Source organism: Gallus gallus, chromosome 1, assembly GCF_016699485.2.
Source record: "Gallus gallus isolate bGalGal1 chromosome 1, bGalGal1.mat.broiler.GRCg7b, whole genome shotgun sequence".
NCBI lineage: Eukaryota > Metazoa > Chordata > Aves > Galliformes > Phasianidae > Gallus > Gallus gallus.
Window position 1 is genome coordinate 77945311 of NC_052532.1, and position 20998 is coordinate 77966308.

The window sequence follows — 20998 nt, forward strand, 5'->3', positions numbered from 1 at the left end:
GGGCAACTCTTGCTCAGTCTCACTTGCTGTGGGTGTAACTGATAGTCAGCATACACAAAACTTTGCATTTGTGAGCATTATGAGACACTAGAAACTTTAAAAAGCAAGAGTGACTTTTTACAGGTGAACCAATTCTAGTTTGGTTTATTTTTTAAAAAATCTTTGTGTTCTCTTTGTACTGTTATGTTCTTGTTCCTTTGGATTGCCTTTTTATTTCTTGAAAAAATGTACTTCTGTTCTTACTCTTCCAGCTGAAAATATTAGCATATGTTGCTATTATGTTGTAATAATCTGAACTGTGTTGGCTATTAGAATGCAACTACTCTGCTGCAACTCCTATTCTATTATGGGTCTTGTAACTAAAAAGTAATTTCTGTATTTTAATTTCTAGGGGAAACTCTTAAAACTATCCAGGAATTAGTACTGCTGAAGTTATGCCGTTCTAACCCTGACAGCTGGAAAAATGTAGTGAGTTGATGGCTAGTTCATGGTGAACCAAACTGCCTTCTGCAAAAGAGCTTGGTGATGTTGGTCCACTTAATCTTATCTCAGTTGTGTTGCGCACTGTGTCTGCTTGCTGTATAGTCTTGGCACAGACCACGAGTAGGATGTCTGTAGAGGACTGTACAGCCTCGTTGCTCTACATCCTTGATGCTGATGCTATGGCAACAGCAAAGTTCACAAAGTGGCTGGCAGTTGCTTGCCTTTGACGTGGGTGCCCCTCTGATGAAGGAAGTAATTTGTTCCCCAGTGTTATCATCTGGGTACTTCTTTTTATGAGCACTAAAACTACAAAACTTTCTGCGAAAGACATAGATCAGAACAGGTAGTGTGATTCCCTCTCTAGACACAAAGATATTTTTTTTATGCAATGTCTTAATTGTGGTCTTGCTTAATAAGGCTATTTCCATTTCCTCTCTTATGTCTTGATGAAGTGAACAAGTGTATTGGTTGAGTTTTACTTTCAAGCTGAGCTTCTTGTTTTCATGCTTCAGCACAGGGACAGACACTGGGATACAGTCCTAAGTCTTGAAGCTCTATCCCTGCACAAAGATCTTTTCTTAAGCAGGTGCTAGTCTATCTAAAAGGAGAGATAATCTGATGCCTCTGGTCATTCTCATGCACTACTGACCAGGCAGCGTGGCTGATCCTGAGAACATAGTTATTTTATTTAGAGACTGAAGTTACTGCTGGGGCTGGTACCATTCTCTGACAAGAACTGTGAAGGAGTTTCATGTCCCTTGATCACACTGTCTATTTGGAATTGACTACTGCAGATCTGCATTTTCCTCAGAAACAGTTTTCAATCAGTAGTAGCGTGGACTGCCGTAACTGGTGAGGATGAGAAAAGGAGAAAACATTTTTCAGTTGCAAAGGACTTCAGATTTATTTCTGTTACTCTCTTCCACAGGGAGAGGGGAGGGACTGGAGGAGAGTTAGAAAAGAACGAAACCAGAATTGAGTGCCCAGGTTATCAGACCCTTGCAACTTGCACCTTTCTTCTCAAGAATGGGTTCTCCAATTGAAAATTCAGCAGGATGGATTCTAGGAACCCTTACTGTTTTATTCTGTTTACACTCCCATAGACAGATGCTGTACAGCTCTAAGTCTTGCTGTTCTTTGCCTCAGCACAATAGATTAGTAAGTTTCCTTTCTGGATCATGGGACATACCCAAGAACTGCATATGATATAGCACAGAATTCTAAACCCTTTACTCTCAACCTCTGTAAAAATTATGAGGTGATGTATCTTATTGTTTACCACATATGGTGCACTCAGTGGAACTCCAGTTTCTCACAAATCTGGCATAGCAAGTGATGTCCATTTCCAACTGAGTGATAATCTCTCACAATGTGCTGATACTCTCTTGGAAAAATTGTGATTTCTTTGTTCCCAGTCACAGATAAAGCCTGCTGATGGCACTGGAGAATTGTCTGATTTTTATTTAGTGGAGAAGAGCTAGCAGGTGCTTGTGGTCTGTCCAAACTATTATACCAGCTCCACTCTGCATTACTATAACTTTCCCTCCCTGACCTACTCCTAGTGTATGATGCCAGTCATATTTAACCACCAGCTATTTAGCTCTGCTTTTAAATGATGGCAAGATTCTCTTTTTGCTGGTGGAATGGAATGTGTAATGTCTACTCTCTAGGTGCAGTAAGTCTTCAAGGAGCATCTTGCCATTTCCTTTTCATACAGTGACAACCCCTCTGAATCCCCTCAGGACTCTTTCAGAATTTGAGTCTGGTGAAATAGAGACTTAAAGCATCACACTTCAACTGGTTCAAGCTGGTTCAAATGAACTTTCATGAGCTGGATGCTGTTTAGAATCTTTTTCTGGTGACCAACCAGGGTGATTCCAATACGCTGGAGATCTCTGCAAAAGAATAGAGGGTGTGGAAAGTGTTAAAATGGATTTATTATTCTGAACAGTCCCAGTTCCTTTCCTTGTAACTCCATATTGATATGTGTGGTTATCCATGTCTGGGAAACAGTTGAAAAGGTCTCTGCTTTTGCTTGGCAAATGTTTGGGTAGAGGAGGCGTGGACAGAACTTGATAGATGGTGATTTTAAAAAAAGAAGCATTTTTCTGGCTCCTATGCTCTACATAACACTTCATAGAATCACAGAATCTTAGAAGGGATTGAGTTGAAAGAGACCTTAAAGATCATCCAGTTCCCAGCTGATATGAGTAGGGTTGCTACCAACTAGATCAAGTTGTCAACTGTCATATCCAGCCTGGCTTTGAATACCTCCAGGGATGGGGCATTCAGCAACTTCTCTAAGCAACCTGTTTCAGTACCTCACCACCCTTGGAGTAAAAAATATATTGTACTAGTGTAGAGTCATCATAGAATCACAGAAAGGTTTGGGTTGGAGGGGAACTTTAAGATCATCTAGTTCTGACATCTAACATAAGTCTCCCTCTTTTAGCTTAAAACCATTCCCCCTTGCCCTTTTGCTATCAGATCATGTAAAAAGTCATCTGGATTTTTTTAATAAACTCTCTTTATGTACTGAAATGATGCAGTGAGGCCTTCCTCATGCCTTCTCTTCTTCAGACCAAACAAACCTAGCTCCCTCAGTCTTTCTTCATAGCAGAGGTGTTCCAACCTTCTAATCATCTTTGTGGTCTCCTCTGGACCCACTCCACCAGTTCTGTGTCTTTCCTGTGCTGATAGCCCCAGGCCTAGACACAGTACTTGAGATTAGGCCTCATGAGGGCAGGGCAGACTTGGGACCATCCTCTCCCTGCTGGCCGCTCCTCTTTTGATGCAAACCAGCACACAGTTGGGTTCAGGCTGTAAGCATGCACTTCTGGCTTTTCATCCACTAGAACAACACTGTCCTTCTCTGCAGAACTGCTCTCAATGAATTCTTCTTTAAGTCTGTACACATATCTGGGATTGCCCTGAACAAAGAGCTGTACCTTGCATTTTCCTTTGTTGAGCCTCACTGGTGTCATCTGCAAACTTGCTGAGAGTCAACTTGATCTTACTGGCTATGTAAATGATAAAAAGCATTGGTTCCAAGACAGACTCCTGAAGGACATCACTCATTACTGGCCTTCACATGGACATAGAGCTACTGACCATGATTTCAGCTGTAGCCATCCAGTCAACTCCTTATCCACTGAATAGCCCACCCATCCAATCAATTTCTGTCCAATTTAGTTATACTGGTGTTCTGTAGGACCACATCAAAGGCCTTACAGAAATCCAGGTAGATTACATTGTTCAGTCTTCTCTTGTCAACTGACACAGTTACTCCACCATAGAAGGCCATCAGATTGGTCAAGCATCATTTGCCCCTGGTGAAGCTATGCTGGTTGTCTCATATCATATCTTTGTCTTTCATGTGCCTTAACAGTGCTTCCAGAAGAATCTGCTCCAGGATCCTCCCGGGCACAGGGGAGAGGCTCACCAGCCTGGAGTTCCCTGACTCTTCCTTTCAGTCTTTCTTGAAAGTGGGAATGTTGTTTTCTCCAGTCACCAGAGACTTGACCTGATAGTCATGACTTTTTGAATGTAATGGCATGGCAACTACACCAGCCAGTTTTCTCAGTACCCTGGGGCTGGGCCCTGTGTCTTATAGACATTCAGTTTCACTGAACCTGCTCTTTGCTTACAGTAGGAAGGATGTTGCTTCCTCAGTCTCCACCTAGAAGTTCAGGGACTTTAGAAATGCGAGAAGCCTGACTGCTAGTGAAGACTGAGGCAAAGAAATAGTAGGGTGCCTTGGCCTTCTCCACATCTGTTGTAGCTGGTTCTCTCTTCTCATTTATCAGAGGGCCTTTCTTTTCTGATCGATGTACCTGCCAAATCCCTTCTTGTTATTATTTGCATCCCTTGCCAAGCTCAGTTCCATACGCACCTTGGATATACTGATCCAATCCCATCCTTACATATTCCGATGGCAACTCTGTTCTCTTCCCAAGCCACATACCTCACTTCCACTGCCTGTGATTTCCCATCTTTAAATCTCAATTTGACTAGCTGGTCCTTGCTCAGCCATACCAATTTCCTGTCTTCCCTGTTTCATTTCGTACACATGGAAACAGAGAGTTCTTGCATTCTAAGAAAGGTTTCCTTAAAGAGTTGCTAGATTTGCTAATTCTTTTGTCTCTAAGAGCAGTTTCCCAGAGAACATTTTCTAGTTTTCTCTTCTAAAGTTCAGGGTCCCTGACTTTGCTCATTGTTGAGTGCCTGTTCCTTGAGATAATGAACATAAATAAAACAGTCACTGAAGCCCAGACCACCTCCAGTCCACCTCTCCTTTAATGATCTCCTCTGAATTGATGAGCACCAGGTCCAGTCTGCAAGTGCAAGGCCTCTCGTAGCTGAAGCAAGGTCTTGTCAACAGGCTCTCCTTGATGAGGTCAGCAGTAGATCCTGACCATCACAAGTCCTCTATTGATCCAGACCTTGATGTTTAACCACAAGCTCTCAGCCTGTTCATGGCTGCTTCTCAGAGGCAGCTCTCTGTAATCTGTCAATATTTCTTAACATAGTGGGCCACATTCTCAGCTCTCCTCTGAAAATCTTGTAGCCCTCGATCATAAAATTCCAGTTGTGTGATTCATCCCACTGCATTTCCTTGAAAGAAATTACATCATAGTTTTCTAATAGCACTATGATTTCCAGCTTCTCCTGCTTATTTTCCCCTTCTGCATCGATTGGTATAGAGGCACTTCAGCCAGGCTGTTGGCTGCACCTTCTTAGAGGAGCCCTTCCTAATTTTTTGGGGACAATTCACATTTTTTCCCCTGCTGCTTCCTAAAATGTCAGTGATTCCCTGGATTTTCTCTGTCACTCAGAAGCACATCCCTTTCCCCCACTGAATCTAGTTTAGAACTCTGCTACTACATCCAGCCATCTTGCTGCCCAGAACATTCTTGTCTGAACTGGTCAGCTGTGTCCCATCTGGTATCATTATATCCAGTTTCTCGAAGGTGTGTCCAAGATCATACAACCAATATCACTGAGCATGGTACCAACCTTGCATCCAGTCATTCACTTGATCCATTTATCTCCTTCTCCAACTGGGAGGACAGAGGATAACGCTACCTGTGCTCTCAATCCCTTCAACATTTTTCTGAGGGACATAAAGTCACTTTTGCTTTTTTGGATTCCTCTCATCACAGCCTCATTTGACCCTACTTGAAAAAATAGGAGTGAGTTGTAGTTCTCTGGCTTTACCAGGCACCATAGCCTCTTCATGATATTGTGAATCTAGACCTCCAGCAGACAACAAACCTATCTAGAGAAAGTGTCTGTACAGCAAGTGGGTGCTTCAGTGTCTCTTAGGAATCTCCAATTACTAACACCCACTGCACTTTTTCAGTGGCACTGATTCTAATACAGGTTGTTGGTTGGACCAACTTAATGCAGTTGCCCTTTCCTGGGTCTTGATAATTACTTATGTACTTTTCTTTTTTCAGCTCCAGAATCTTGTATCTGTTGTGTGGAGGCACATCAGGGCAAGAGGGAAATGTCTCCTTCTGCTCTTAGCAGAGATGACTGCCCAGTCTCCCTAGTTTTGTGTGTCAGTGCAGTCCATCGTCTTAGGTTTGGAAGTTAGTCTACCTTCCCCTCTCAGGGATTTAAGGCATGACTGTCACTTGGTCTGTGTCAGTACACAATTCCATACATCAATCTCTTACTCAAATTCTTGGTTACTACACTGCCTGGTGATTTCTTCATGTAACCTGGCAACTTGCTCGAAAAAGTTCATACAGGTGGACACATTTGCACCCATGTCATCCACCTGTGCCCTCAGGCTTTAGGGCAATGTCCAGAATCTGGAGTTCCTTGAAAATGAAGGTCTGGGCAGCTCTTTCAGCCCTTTGGAGGTCTGCTTGGATATGTGGGTCCGCATGGGAAGGTTGTGGCCTCTCCATCTGGATTTCAGCTGATTGCCTCAACAAGTGACTGTTAATGGTGTTTATGCTGTGTTTAAATGTACTGCTTCTGTTCCTGATCTTGCCCGTGCCTTGTCAGCCACTCTCACAAAGTCTGGTGGCCCTCTCCACTTCCCCAGAGTCTCTTCAATTGCAGGAACATCCCCGCACACCTTGATCCTCTGGTCCACTGCAGAACATGCCTACACTGGAGTTGATCACCTCAGCAAGCTGTATATACTTATATAGTGTGGCTGATTCTACACAACCCCCTATAAGTGATTTTTGTTTGTGTCAGGTATCTTATAGATAGATAGGATATAGATATAGATAGGTAGCTTATAGAAACAGATTATATATTTACGATGGTATGGAGGGCACCCAGAAGTCCTAATAAAGATCCAAGACAGAGTAGCTGCTTTGCTCTATATTCTTTCTCCCGTTTTATGCATATATATTTCCATATAGCTCTTACTTTGTATCTCTCACTTTCTGCATCGTATACTATGCTCTCTGCCTCTATACTTACTCCAGAGTCATGCGTGATATGACATCAAATGTAATCAGACCAGCCTGGTCAAAATTCTCCTTGTAACGACCCATCTTGATGGCATCCAACCACTCGTGGGCATTGCTGAGTGAAGGAAAATCTGGAGGGGAGTTGCTCAGGAGAGGCTGAGATGGTCTGCAAAAGAGTCAGCTTCTAAAATTCCCTGTTATCAACATCAGGTGACCATGATAAAGTCAGAGTTACAAGAGAGAGAGAGAGAGAACAGCACAGCATGGACTAAACAATTACATTTGTTCTTCATGCTATGATTCACAAAGCCCCACCTTGATATCTTTTTCTAGATTATGTCTTCCCTCTTCCTAATGCCTAAAAAGTATCCACTCAAGCTAAGCTGTTGATCCTTTCTTCCCATTTTATACTCCCTTAGGAACGATCTCTTCTTCTTATCCCCGATCTTTCCACTTTCTGGGTCTAAGCCTATCATCTGAGTTAACAGCTGCAGTTTCCAAGGCACAGAGATGAGACCTTGTACCTTTTTACCCTTATGAATAGCTCTGTTTCTTGAGGATGCGTTTTTTTTGGATCACAAAGGAGCCTATAAGACAGTGTGTCACTTGGGTTTCAACACACATCAGACAGAATAAAGCAGTTAAAAGTCAAAGAAAACACTGTTTATGAATGGCATGTTCTGTTTTTCCTGGCATCTCAATCTGCCCAGAGCAATTCTCTTTCCGTGCTGTTTTTTAGTAAATTGGGCATTACTTCATGCTTCTCCTTGCTCCAAGCTTTGCAGTGCATTGCAGTGAGCCAAAGTCTATAACCGCAGCAAAATCCTCCGTATTAGCATGACGTAATTCTATTATCAGCCCATCAGCTTTCTAATCTTAGCTCCATTTACCTCCCCCTGGAGACTTCTCCTTTGCTAACCTCCTCCCTCCGGTTCTTCTTGTGGTCACCGTTTTATGTGATCACACAGTATCTTGTATAGCTGCACCAGATCTGTCCCTACTTTCATCCCCAAAGGTCCCTCAACTCATCAAGATCTCTTTCTTGTCACAAATTCATCCTCATCACCCACAAATTGAATCAGGATATACATCTCTTCCAACTGTCTACTCCATTTTTTACTTCTTAATTGGTCCCAGTCTCGGAAGAGAGTATTGGAAAAACACAATATAGACTGATTTACTGCCTTCTTTTCCTTATGATGTCTACCCAGAGACCAACTGTATTATTTTGCATTAAATCCACATCTCACCTGCTGCTCCCAGTGCCAGTGGCTTTGAGAGCAGATGGCTTGCGGATCATTTTATCTAGGGCACTGACTATTTGTTCAAATTTTGGTCTCTGGACTCGATCCTTCTGCCAGCAGTCAAGCATCAGCAGATGCAAAACAGTTGGGCAGTCTGGGGGTGGTGGCAGGCGATAGTCCTGGTCAATGGCATTAATTACCTGCCAAAAAAATAGAATAAAGTTTTATTGCAGCTGGGAAAATAAAAGACAGACAAGCTTCAGTCACTTGACACTGTATGACCTTCTTCTGCTTGAAGATGCAGAGCAGAGAGGCAGATGTACATTCCCACCACTTCCCCAACTTACATCCTGGTTGGACATGTCCCAGTAAGGTCTCTCACCATAGGACATCACCTCCCACATGACAATGCCATAGCTCCAGACATCACTGGAGGAGGTGAACTTGCGATACTGGACAGCTTCAGGGGCAGTCCAACGGATGGGGATTTTGCAACCCTAGAAAGCATCAGAGAGTAATCAGAATGTTAGTGAGATAAGGACTACTTGGGAAAATGACAGCATTGACCAGGTCAGATGCCAGTAGAACGATGCAACTCTGAAATTATGTGCCAGTTCAGTTAATGCTGTCTTGTAGACATTGGTGGTTTAAATTCAAAGTATGTTAAAGGTTTTCACCTTGTTCTACAGAAATCTACAGGTTAAAAAAAACCAACAACATAGAATCATGACTCCTTACTGTTACAAATCCTTACTATAATTTAATTTAAGTTTTATAGCTCTTCTGTGCAGCATATAAGAGGTAGCAGACAGTCAAATCCTCCTGAAAGTCTCAACAACTTGCAAATTGAAAGCCATGCAGAATAGAATAGAACAGAACAGAATAGAATAGTTGAACAGAGTAGTTCAGTTGGAAGGGACTTACAAAGATTGAGTCCAACTACATTATCCAAATGCCTCTTAAAAAGAGAGAATTACAAGATATCAGTCACTGTTCCAGTGACTAACTGGAAATCTCTCCTACGGTCTAAACCTTCCCAAACAGCTTTGAACTATTGCCATGTGTCCTGTTAAAAGAAACAGGGGATACAAGATGAGCAACTCTCTTTCTACTGATTCTACTCAGGAAATTGTAGAGAGCAATGAAGTCCCTTTGAGCCTTCTTTTCTCCAAACTAGACAAACCAAGTGCCCCCACCGACTCCTCATAGGACACACTTTCCAATGTTTTAAACAGCTTTCTTGCAATCCTCTGGATGCATTCAAGTATCTTAACATCCTTTTTAAATTGTGTAACCCAGAACTGCACACAGTACTCCAACAGAGGTTGGACCAATGCTGTATGTGATAGGATAGTTACCTCTTTTGACTGGCCAGCTATGCTGTGTTTCATGCATTCCAGAACATGGTTTCCCTTCTTAGCTGCCAGGGTACACTGCTGGCTCATATTGAACCTACTGTCAGCCAGCTTCCCCATATCCCTTTTTGCAGCACTGCTCTCCAGCCAATCTTCCTGTATGGCCTGACCTTGCCTACAGAGATTATAATGCTTTTTTTTTTCTACTTGAATTCCAAGAAGAGTTCCTTATTCAGCCAAGCTGGTCTTCTGCCCTGCTTACTTGATTTATGACACAGTGGATTTGCCTGCTTCTATGCTTTTAAAAGGGGTTCTTAAAAAGTAATCAATTCTTGTAGAGTTCCAGGCCCTTAGAGGAAGATTCACAGGAAACTCTGCTAACTCCCTGAGTATTGATGTTTGCTCTTTTAAAATCAAGAATGACAACTTTGATGACCATTTTTCTCATTTCACTAAAAATGTTAAATTAAAACATTTCACGATCGCTTTGGCTAAGACAGTCACCAACAGTCTCGGCTCCCATGATGCCTTCTATACTCACAAACAAGTACAGGAAGACACCTTTCCTGGTTGGTTAACTAAGTATTTGTGACAAGAAGTTATCTTTGACATACTTCAGGAGTTTCCCAGACTTACTTGTCACTACAGTATGATGTTTGCTGTTAATATCAGACAAGTTGTAATCTCCCAGAAGGACAGGGACTACCTATTCAGAGATTTCTCTTAACTGTCTATTAAATAACTAATCAGTACTGTCATTCTGGCTGCATGAACTATGATACAAATCTATGACAGCATCTGCTTTGTTGCACATATCCCTAATCCTTTTACCCAGAGGCTCTCAAGCAGGTTATCCCTAACTGAACGGACTGTACAATTAAACCTCTCCCTTTCATATACTGCAACTCCTCCACCTTGTCTGCCCTGCCCATTTCTCCTAGACAGACTATAGTCCTCTATCCCAGCACTCCAGCTGGGGCATTTGTTCCACCATGTCCCATTATTACCAATGATGTCACAGATGTGGGTACAGACTGAAGGTTTTGGTTCCTCCTGTTTGCTTCTCATAATACATGCATTGGTGTACAAGCATTTTAGATAGACTCCCAAGCCCTGAGTGTTCCCTGGACAAACACTCCCATTAACTGTCATTCCTTGCTTTGCCTACAGCATTCCTAGTGTTTACAAAAAAGATTTCTGGAAAAGACACCAGTGTTGGAGCTAGACATTGTTGTCCTGGACTTGTCTGTTTCTTCCAATATCCTTCCATGTCAGCAGGAGGATAGAGGAAAACACTACCTAAGCACCTGAATTCTCTAGTAATCTTCCAAGGGCCCTTTTGATGACCTGAAACTTCCTGAGGCAACATCATTGGTACCTACATGAAAGAGGAGGAGTTGGTAGTAGTCATAATAAATGCTTAATTACTCTAGTGACATCCCTAATCTGAGTGCTGGGGAGGCAACATACTTGAAAGAGGGTCCGATCTGCAAACGGTCACCTCAGTACCACTCAAGTGAGAATCCTGTATGACCATAACTCACAACATGAACTATCTCAACCTGCAACTCCAATGATAGATACATTGAGTGGCTATCATTAAATCTCTCTTCTTTCCATCTTAACCCCTCTGACGTGCAGTTATGACCTGGCAGACGAAATATATTCAGGTGTGTTGGTTCTTCAGAATATGTGCATCTAAAACTTGTCTCTCCTTCCAGTGACAGAATTCTTCATCCCTTGCATACTAAATGGTAGTTTCAATACATCTGTTACACTCACACCACTTTTGTGGAAGGTATAAAGGGCATGAGAATGTTACAGGCAATAAGTTCATTTGATGATTGGTAGTAAGTCCATATTTAGGCTGATTATCTTTTCTACAGGAAAAAATTATTCTTTCCTCAAAAGTGGTAGTACAGACTTCAATCTTCCCTTCAGTTCTTTCAATTTCCTGTAAGAAGCCCATGTAAAGGAAAATATAACATCTACACCGGTTTATGAAGCTTGTCCTCCTTTTGTCCTTCATCCCACAGTGAACTTCACTTAGACTCAATTTCACATGGCAGGGGGAATCAGATATTCAAGTTATTGTTCTTTGTTTGTTTGGAACAGACAGCTTGCAAAGCAGAAGGCTTCACCCTCACCCCACTGGTACCACTGGCCTCAAGATGGCCTAAAAAGGGTGTACACAGAACAAATTTTACTGCAGCACTGCAGTAAATCACTCCACAGTGGTAACTCACCAGAGCTCCAGTATAAGTGGGATTTGAAGCATCATCTTCCAGAAAGCGAGACAAACCAAAGTCTGACACCTTGCATACAAGGTTACTGTTGACTAAGATGTTACGTGCTGCGAGATCACGATGCACATAGTTCATGTCTGAAAGGTAGCGCATGCCTGCTGCAATCCCTCGTAGCATTCCCACCAGCTGTAACACACTGAACTGTCCCTCCTTCTGCTGCAAGTGAAGAGGCAAACACAGGCTTTTATGATCACAAGAAATGAAGCCTATAGGAAAGACTAATAAAGAACAAGTTAATAAGGTAGACTTATGAAGTTAGAAAACACGCCTTAATTTCAGTGGAACTCTAAGGCCTCATGGACAACAAATAAAAAAGGAAACTGGGCCTAAGGCACTGAATCTCAAATGAAGTTGGACTTCGGTGATGTACTTCTGAAGATAAATCTCATACTGTGGTCGTATCCTCCTTTAACATGCTATGTCTAGTCTCTCATTAACTACTAAGATGGCTAAGTGAAGGGGAACATAAAATCTGCTCTTAATGTTCTGAGATTTTTACAATGAGTTCTATTCAATTCCATACAATGGTTTCATGTGCTTTTCAAAATGCACCTGCTGAAGTGGCTGGGTTGAATTATAATCTGCATCAATGAAGAAAGAAGTAAATCATCTATACGACAGAAATATCTGTACTTTTATTTTGTTATTGGAAAAAAGCACTGGAGACTCTTGAGTCCAAAAATAATAACAAATTTAATTAATGGAAGTTACTTGAAAACATTCAGTGGAATTAACTCTGAGCAGCATTCTTTAAACGGCAAATTTAGAATACGTCCATAGTAAGTGAAAGGCCATGTACAAAGATGAATAATTTCATATTGTTGAGTTTGAGAGGTCTAAAACAATGCATAGATGATAGGTGAACTTTTGTAATACGGGCTTTAAAAACAATTAGCCCGATAATTTGCTATTATTCCTATTGCACATACAGAGGGCTATTGAGGACTTCTGGAGACAAGGGGAAGAGAAAGGATTATCAGGTCTGAGAATGGCACGCAGCAAGACTAAGAGGTAACAGTTGTGGGGGACTCCAGTTATGGTACCCTGAGGAAGGAATCCAGTGATCCATTCTCCATGAATTCTGTGACAATCATGACTGGTCGGCTTTTGGTGACCACGCCCTCCAGGTGGATGACATTGGGATGCTCAAATTGCCCCATGATGCTGGCCTCGCTCAGGAACTCTCGACGCTGTTCATCAGTATAACCTGACTTCAGGGTTTTAATAGCTACTGTGTATTCACGTTTCCCTGGGTGTTTTAGGCGCCCAAAGCACACCTCTCCAAATTCTCCTGTTAGGAAGGGATGAAACACACCTCAAGTAAGGAAACACAGCAAAGTGTTTAGTCAGGTGCATTAAAACATTCCTATATGGAAGCTTTCTGGAACTGTTTGGAAATCATGTTACTTAAGACCATTTAGGTCAAGGTAAAGTTCCTGATGAAGGCTCAAATTCAGTCAGGTTGGGGATTACTTGTTCAGAGTTCAAATGAGAAAGTCACATGAATCTTCAAAGGGTGTTTCAAACTTGGTTTGGAGAGAGAGACTTGATGTGTCAGAATTTGGTCCACTTCAGGCCACTAGTGTGCTAAGTTAGGACAAAAAGGTTCAAAATCCGAAGATTCTCACACTACCTGATCCAATGACCTCCTCAATTTTGATGAAGGACACATCTATCTCTTTGGCAAACTCTCGAATAGCTTCATTGGGATCTTCATACGTGGAAGGATCAATGTAATACTTCACTCCAAGTCCTGCAGTGGAGGAGACAGTCCAAAACATCACCAGAATCAGCCCCTGAAGAAAATGGGTTCTACTGAGTCCTGAAAAGATAGGTCTTTGCCATTTGCTGCTCAAGAACACTTACCTCGTGTACTGATATACTGCTGCAGGCGGTCTGTGTATGGAGTCTCTCGCCTTTTACTGCAGGACATAAAGGAAAGGAAAGTCAAAACATGCAGAAGTCTGCCCTAGATATTGTGGTAGGCTTCTCAGTGAAAGACTTGAATCCTTGAATTTAGGTATATGTGATACTGTTAAGATCCTGCAAATCTCTTGGTAACCTAGCTTGTTTTCTACTTGGTAGTTTTTACACTACTGTGTGCAACCCCACTTTAGACCTGAGAAATGAGATGGAATCCAACAGTCTACTGAAAAAGAAAACTGGGGTTTAACTTTACTGTCTTGGATGTTTTTTTTTGCTATTCTTGCTAATTTACATTTTAATTTCATTCAATTACAACAAATTATTATTTTCAAAAACAATGCAGTCCCTCTCCTGTGAAAAAACTTTCAAAAACATTCTAAGAGCAATCTACTCAAATTAGAAATGCGTGATGCATATGAATTCCACTCTTTATTTCTCATTTCTCTCCTTTAATAGCATATACTTTGACTACTCTTTTCAGTATGACACCCAAGAACAATCACAAAGAACAAGATGGACTGACATCTGTTCCATTATGTGATCTCCACATGTGCAGCTTAAAACAGTCTTTATTACTGCAATACTTAATGCAAATAAGAATCTAAATTCCAGTATGCATAGGTGATTCTCAGCATAGGTGCTTCTCAGACTACAGTATCATTTTAAATGTGTTTTATTCAAGCCATTTGTATCATGATCTAGCTGTTTTCCAAATGTTAAGCCATTCTTGGTTTGATCTTAATATTTTCCATTTTTCTAGTAACTTCGTTTTGTTCCCAGCAATGTTTATAGTTTTATTTTCCCCCTGAAGATGTATATAGTAGTTTACTATCTTTTCTAAATCATATTAATTATACTAGGTTGTAAATCAAACCCATGTTTCCTATAGAATCCCTGCTGTATATAAGAAGTCTTATCAACTCATCTGCTTTGTTGTTTCAACACAAGATCTATCTGATTCAACCAGCACCTGAAGTTAGAGCTTTGTGAAACATAATATTACTTTTCTTTACTATCATTTTATCATTCTAACAGGAAATGTGGATTATTCAGGTCAACATTCAGATTTTTTATAGGTCATCTGACATATTAATATTTTTCCATCATAAAACCAAAACAAAAAATCAGCTAGAATAGGTGTTTTAAAATTGTGTATTAGCTGGACCAGATGTATCAAAAATTTGCAAAACCAAATTAAAATTATTGTATTTGTATCCATGCATATTTGACCTTTTAATGATTTTCATGTGGATTTCCTACATCATCAAACTTATTTTTCTTATCAAGGATAAATTAAAAATAGCCATGTTATTTCTTCACTTTCTCTGAACCACTACTACATGAGTCTTCATGTATAAATGAAGATATATATAAATATTTATATTATTTATATTTATATAAAACTTTTATGATTTCTTTTTACGTGTTTATAAAAACAAAAACAAACAAACAAACAAAACCCAAAAAAGTCTTTCCCCACTCAGATTTGGTAATATTAATTTACTCTAATGCCACATTTCCATCTGTAACAAGAAATTGTATTTTAACAGTTCAAATCTACAAAAGGAGACAACATTGTAAATATAACAATATTTGATAATTCTTTTCTCCCCAGAAATAAAAATATTAAAAGTGAATACATACTGATGAAGAAATCAAAAAAAAAAAAAAAAAAAAAAAAGAACAGAACAAAAAAGAACTAAAGCTATGTGTCACTTTCTGAAGATAAATGATTTATATAGTTCTTTAGTTCAACAAAGAAAGTTAAAAAGTTCATTTTGTGCAGTGGCAGAGTGGAGAAAAGATCCACGAATCCATTACTGACAGTCTAGGGAATTAAGGTCAAACCTTTACATTGAAGGAGCAGGTGATGACTGTTATTTTTTTCAGCCCTCCTTCACTGTTTACTTTTATACCTCTACACTGCTCTTCTAGTGACCCTTACTTTTCTTTCTTTTTAAGATTTTTGCCCTGCTCTTTTACCACATCAGACTATCTCTACATTGACTTATCTGCTATTTTTTCTTTTCCAAAATTGAAAGTGGTATTTGTTTTCTTTAACCTATGTTTTATGAATGTGTGTTCTGTGGAATGATTTGGGATGTACAGCTTTTATCCTTCAGCAAACTGGCTACAGGTAACTGTAGATCAGGCAGCTTCCCTGGGGATTGTGGTACGTAGCAGGGGTAAGAAAGTTTCACTGTCTAGGGTGCACACACTGGCACATAAGCAAGTCAAAGAATTCACCTCTTGAAGATGATGGCAAGAATGGCAATGGCAGCAATTACCAAGAATGCCAGACCACCAAGTGCTGAGCCCACAATAAGTGGCAGTCGGTCCTGTGCCATCTCCGAGTGCTCTCCTAGAAAAGAAGACACAGACAGGCAAATGTACAGAACATGTACAATTAGAGTTTCCCATCTGCCCCATCTAGATTTCAGCCATAATTCTGTCCTTATCAGCCTTTTGCCTCCCAGGCTATTCCTCATCATGTAGCAAGTGCTTGCCTTGGTTATTATTTTACCCCTTCAACTGTGCTTCTCCAGTGCTTTCCTTCCTATTTTTGAAAGCCAGTACTCCCTCCCACTTCATTCATCCTTTCCCTGATTCACCGACATCTGACCAGCCACTTAAGTAGAGGTTGGTTCTAAACCTGGGCTTTGATCCCATTTCCTCCTATTATTTTGGCTTGTAGACACATGTACCTTTGATCAAGACCAAAGGACATCACAGTGCAGTACATTACTCTCTGCATGAGTGGATGGTAATACTGCTAGAAGGTAAGGTTCTGTGTATATGTCCTTTGTCCCACTTGTCTTAAGATTTTCAACAGAGCATTCAGTAGGTAAGATGTCCTGTGACAGGTGGAGACCAAACCACGGCATATAGTGCTATGCTCCTAAAGAGAGTTCTACTGATACACTCTGCTCCTGCTGAAAGGTATATGAAATCAAAGAGTAGGACTGGAAAAAATGAAGGTAATAAATGCTAAGGGAGTGTAAACAACATGCTCTAACAACATGAATTTTCTCTGAGTGAAAACAATCTGCATATGCAAATTGTGATATACAAGCACACAAGTTGAGTAGCAGTGTCTTGTAGCATTCTCCAGAGGATAAGCTAATAAAAAGAGTGACACACAAATAAAAGATAGGCACTTGCAGATAGGAATACAAAATGGTAGCACTTACCTCCCATTAAAGTCTGGAAATACATCTTTCCACTGTATGGGCCATAACCCACTGCTGTTCTAGCTCGTACTTGGAAGACATAGATCTTGCCTGGACTCAGATTTAATATAGTGGCCATGTTAGTTTCACTAGTCAAAGTAAATGAATTATCCTCATCTTCTGCCTGTGAATGTCAGTGACAGAAAAGAAAAGAGAAGAAAAGAGGAGAAGAGGAGGAGAGGAGAAGGGAAGGGAAGGGAAGGGAAGGGAACGGAAGGGAAGGGAAGGGAAGGGAAGGAAAAAGAAAAGGAGACTTTTGTCAATATGGCTGGCTCTTCATATCAAGGAATGATAGTTTCCGTGTGGGTGTAATATTTTTTGAATCTGTTATAGAGCCTCCTAACATCAACTGATATTCCAGATGTGACTTTTTCGTGCACTGCTACCCATGCTTCTCATGGCTACTTTTCATTCCCTTATGCCTGGTTTCCCCACAAAGCTAGTCCATCCAGGCATAAATGGAGACACAGGACAGTTGCAGTGAGAACGTTTCCAATATAGAAATTTGGAGACTTGAGCTTCTTCCACTGTTACCTGTATCAGTTGATGCTAAATTTATTCAGTTATTTCAGCAACAGTTTTTTACCTTGGCTACAAGCCTCTTTTCCCTTTTTAACATCATCTCTAGATGGTTCCAAGCTGGGAAATGCAGATGGACAGATGTTAGATGAAACATATATTATGAACGTTGGTGCTTACAATACTTCCTTCATAATTGGATCATTTTTCTCAGCCTCATCTAACCTGATCCAAGGGTGAATCTTCCAGACAGAAGACTTCCCCATTCTCTTCTGCATAATAGCTATATAACAATCTGCACTGCATCACTTGCTTCTCACCTTGTCAAAGTACCGTAGCTGGTAATCCAGGATAACCCCATTGGGCTGGTCTGGCTGAGGCCAAGACAGTGTGATGCTACTGGTAGCACGACTCACCTGATGCATCATAGGGATTGCGGAGGGCACTGGAATAAAAGAGAGAAGGAGTGATTGCAAAGTGAAAAGGTTAACAAGGACCTATAGTTGAATATTTGTTATGAAAAACTAAAGGGTTAAGTCACTCCCTCGCTTACTTTCCCTTTTTACTTTGTAAAATAACCAGAACAAATCCAAGTGCAATTTTACTCTGCTGGGAGTAGAGATACAGTCACTGGAAATTGGGACAGACAATAAAGAAACCCATTATCTAACTGATCATGCACAGCAGTTCTGAAAAATCTCATATAAATGCAAAGGTTACGTGAAACATGAATGGTTCGGTGTAAAATAAATATGTATTTACTGTCAGAAGTTTATTAATAAAGTTCTTTTCCCAGTGTTAGTAAATTAGGGAATACAAAGTTCAAAGTTTCCTATCATAAGAAAACACCTATGCTACCTTGCCTCTCGTGCCACCGAAGTGCTAAAAGCATGATTTCCTTTCTATGTATTCTGACCTTTAACAATTTGAGTAACAGAACATTGATTTCAAAGCTTCTTTCATGTACATGTCTAGCTCTTTGTAGCTTTGCTGACTATTCACTGAATGCAAACAGCATATTGTGAGATAGAATCTTTCAGAAAGTTCAAAAATTGCTTGGTTTTTATATTTGTTAAAATATTTATAAAATTGCGAATGTATGGAACATTCCTGCACAAGTATCACATTTAACACCTAATGAAAGATGTAAAGTAGTCTAACCACTAGGTAAATACAGCCCTTAGACTCTATTTTTTGTGGGATGTTGGCTGCAATTCCTCTACATGTAAGGATAATATTTTTCCTGCTAGCATACAATGGTGGATTGAATTTAGAGCATCATGAAAATGCTACATTCTCTGAGTTACTAGTTTTTGACAGCTTTCTGCTCTTTTCTTATAATTCTGATGTCCTTGACAGTAGTATCTGGTCAGACCAGCAACATGAGTCTGCAAGCCTAAAATTCTATCTAAATAAGTGGATTGGGTAGAGAGGGAATGTGAAGGAAAGGGGGACACCTATTCTTTAGTTCTGCTTCTCCAGAGTTACTTAAGACAAACAAACTCATTCAAAACACCTTCGTGGAAAAAGAAAAAAAAAAAAGAACACGTATATTCTCTAGATTTAGGAAGTAGACAAAAAATAGACCTCATCTTGGATCAGTATACCTTGCTACCAACTAATCTTCATGAATATAATGAGGAGTCACATGACCAGGTTTTCTTTCTCCCAGGCTGGATGTGGCTCTGGGCAGCCTGGTCTAGTAGTTGGTGACCCTGCACATAGCAGGGGGGTTGAAACTAGAGGATCATTGTGTTCCTTTTCAACCCAGGCCATTCTATGATTCTACGATATCTTTAATAAAGAGTCAGAGTGTGGGGAGGAGTATTTTTTTGCATTAGCAAATGAAGGAAGTCAGAAAACTCTAATGCATGAATAAGCAGAATATTCAGAAGCTATCAGTACTGAAGGGTATTTCTTTTGTCATTTTTAATTCAGTGGAAACCAAATTTACAGTATGTCCGTTCATTCAGACAGCTTATCTTTCTCCAATTCAGATTTTTCTGCTCTTCATGTCTTCCTGTCCCCTCGTTTCTTTAAGAACAGAACAACCTGAAATATCCATCTTTGCCATATAATAATAATTGCTAAAATAATAACAACAACAATAGTAAGCTAAACTAATGTGAAAAACTGCTGAGAGAACTGAAGGGAGGGGGACATGGATGATATGGGCTGTGTAATGGAGGAAGCAGAGCTTTGTCACAGCAGAGCTATCACCGTGAATCGAGGGTGGCTCATTTCAAGCTCACTCCTAGTGAAGTCACAGAAGAGCAAGAAAAAAAATGGAAATACAAAATCAAACCACTCAAAGCACACTGTTTCAGGAATCTGGCCTTCTCTCATTGAAGACTGCATTAGTGCATGAGAGACCACTTTGGAGAGAGATATCCAAGAAACTCAACATGCCCAACCATGCTAAGAGACACCCAGAAGAATAGGAGTGGTGAGAAAAGTCAAAAGCAGAAGAGCAGATTTGGTGATTTTAGGCAGAAGGAGAAAGCAGCTGTTCATTTGAATTACATCAGATGAGGAAGGCTGAAGAGAAGAAGGAAGAAAAAGAATTCTTTAGGATGTTAACAGAATACCTGCCTATATTCAGCAGAAGTCAAAGGATTTTGCCAGAAATTACCAAATGAATTATCCAGCCAGACCCTTTACTGTAAACAAAAACTGACCACCCACTTGCTGCCAGACTCCTAAGAGGACCAGGTATCCCTGTATATGCTCCACTACTCTGTCTTTGAGGGAGTAGTTCAAAAGAAAGCAGGAGATTTTTAAACCCCTGGCATTTGCTAAAAGTAGGAAGTTGCTTGGGTTGTAGATATGTTCCCTTCCTTTTGGAGGCACAGAAGAAGCTGAAATCAAAAGATGTGATTTAACCAACCTCATATTCTGCAGCACTTTTTTCTTTCTGAGCTTTACTGACTTTTTTTTCCCCAGTGGTTTCTGCAACTACAGTGTGAAATCCAATCAGTTTTATTTTAGTTTAACATTTACACATCTCTAAATGTTTACAGACGTTTTATGTTGCTCAGTTTAAATTAGGTTGGATATCAGGAAACTCTTCTTTACAGAAAGGGCTGTTAAGCACTGGAATACGCCCCCAGGGAGGTGGTTGAGTCACCATCCCTAGATGTGTTTAAAAACCATTTGGATGTGGTGCTCAGGGACATGATTTAGCAGAGGGTTGTTACACTTAGGGTATTTGGTTAGGTCATGGTTGGACTGAATGATCTTTTAGGTCTTTTCCAACCTGAGTCATTCTATGATTCTTCTCCTTATCACAGTATTCCGCTCCATACCTTCTCAATCAAGCTGTGCACAGTTCCTCTCCATACCTGCTTATACATATTTATAAAGAACAATATATGCCCAATCTATTATTGCTAACATTTAGCAGAACTGTATGCATGCTCTCTCCAGCTGCTTCTGTAATTCAGTCCTTGTGTAGGATATTCACAGAAATACTGAATTTGCTGTTCTTTCTTCCAGATA

General features: G+C 40.4%; 1 protein-coding gene across 6 annotated transcripts in view; it reads right to left on the reverse strand.

Moving 5' to 3' along the window:
• Positions 1 to 1360: 1360 nt before the first annotated feature.
• EPHB6 (EPH receptor A7) overlaps positions 1361 to 20998 on the reverse strand; it is a 73717-nt gene continuing 54079 nt past the window's right edge. For all 6 annotated transcript variants that reach the window (NM_001397123.1, NM_001004387.2, NM_001397125.1 and 3 more), the window contains 11 exons: positions 17821 to 17945; positions 16943 to 17105; positions 15999 to 16113; positions 13692 to 13747; positions 13459 to 13578; positions 12869 to 13116; positions 11766 to 11981; positions 8512 to 8661; positions 8171 to 8364; positions 6931 to 7086; positions 1361 to 2378 (listed from right to left, as the gene is read on the reverse strand). In NM_001397123.1, the coding sequence (NP_001384052.1) occupies positions 2270 to 2378; positions 6931 to 7086; positions 8171 to 8364; positions 8512 to 8661; positions 11766 to 11981; positions 12869 to 13116; positions 13459 to 13578; positions 13692 to 13747; positions 15999 to 16113; positions 16943 to 17105; positions 17821 to 17945 (1652 nt within the window). In that variant the 3' untranslated portion in view covers positions 1361 to 2269. The remainder of the gene's footprint in view (positions 2379 to 6930; positions 7087 to 8170; positions 8365 to 8511; positions 8662 to 11765; positions 11982 to 12868; positions 13117 to 13458; positions 13579 to 13691; positions 13748 to 15998; positions 16114 to 16942; positions 17106 to 17820; positions 17946 to 20998) is intronic.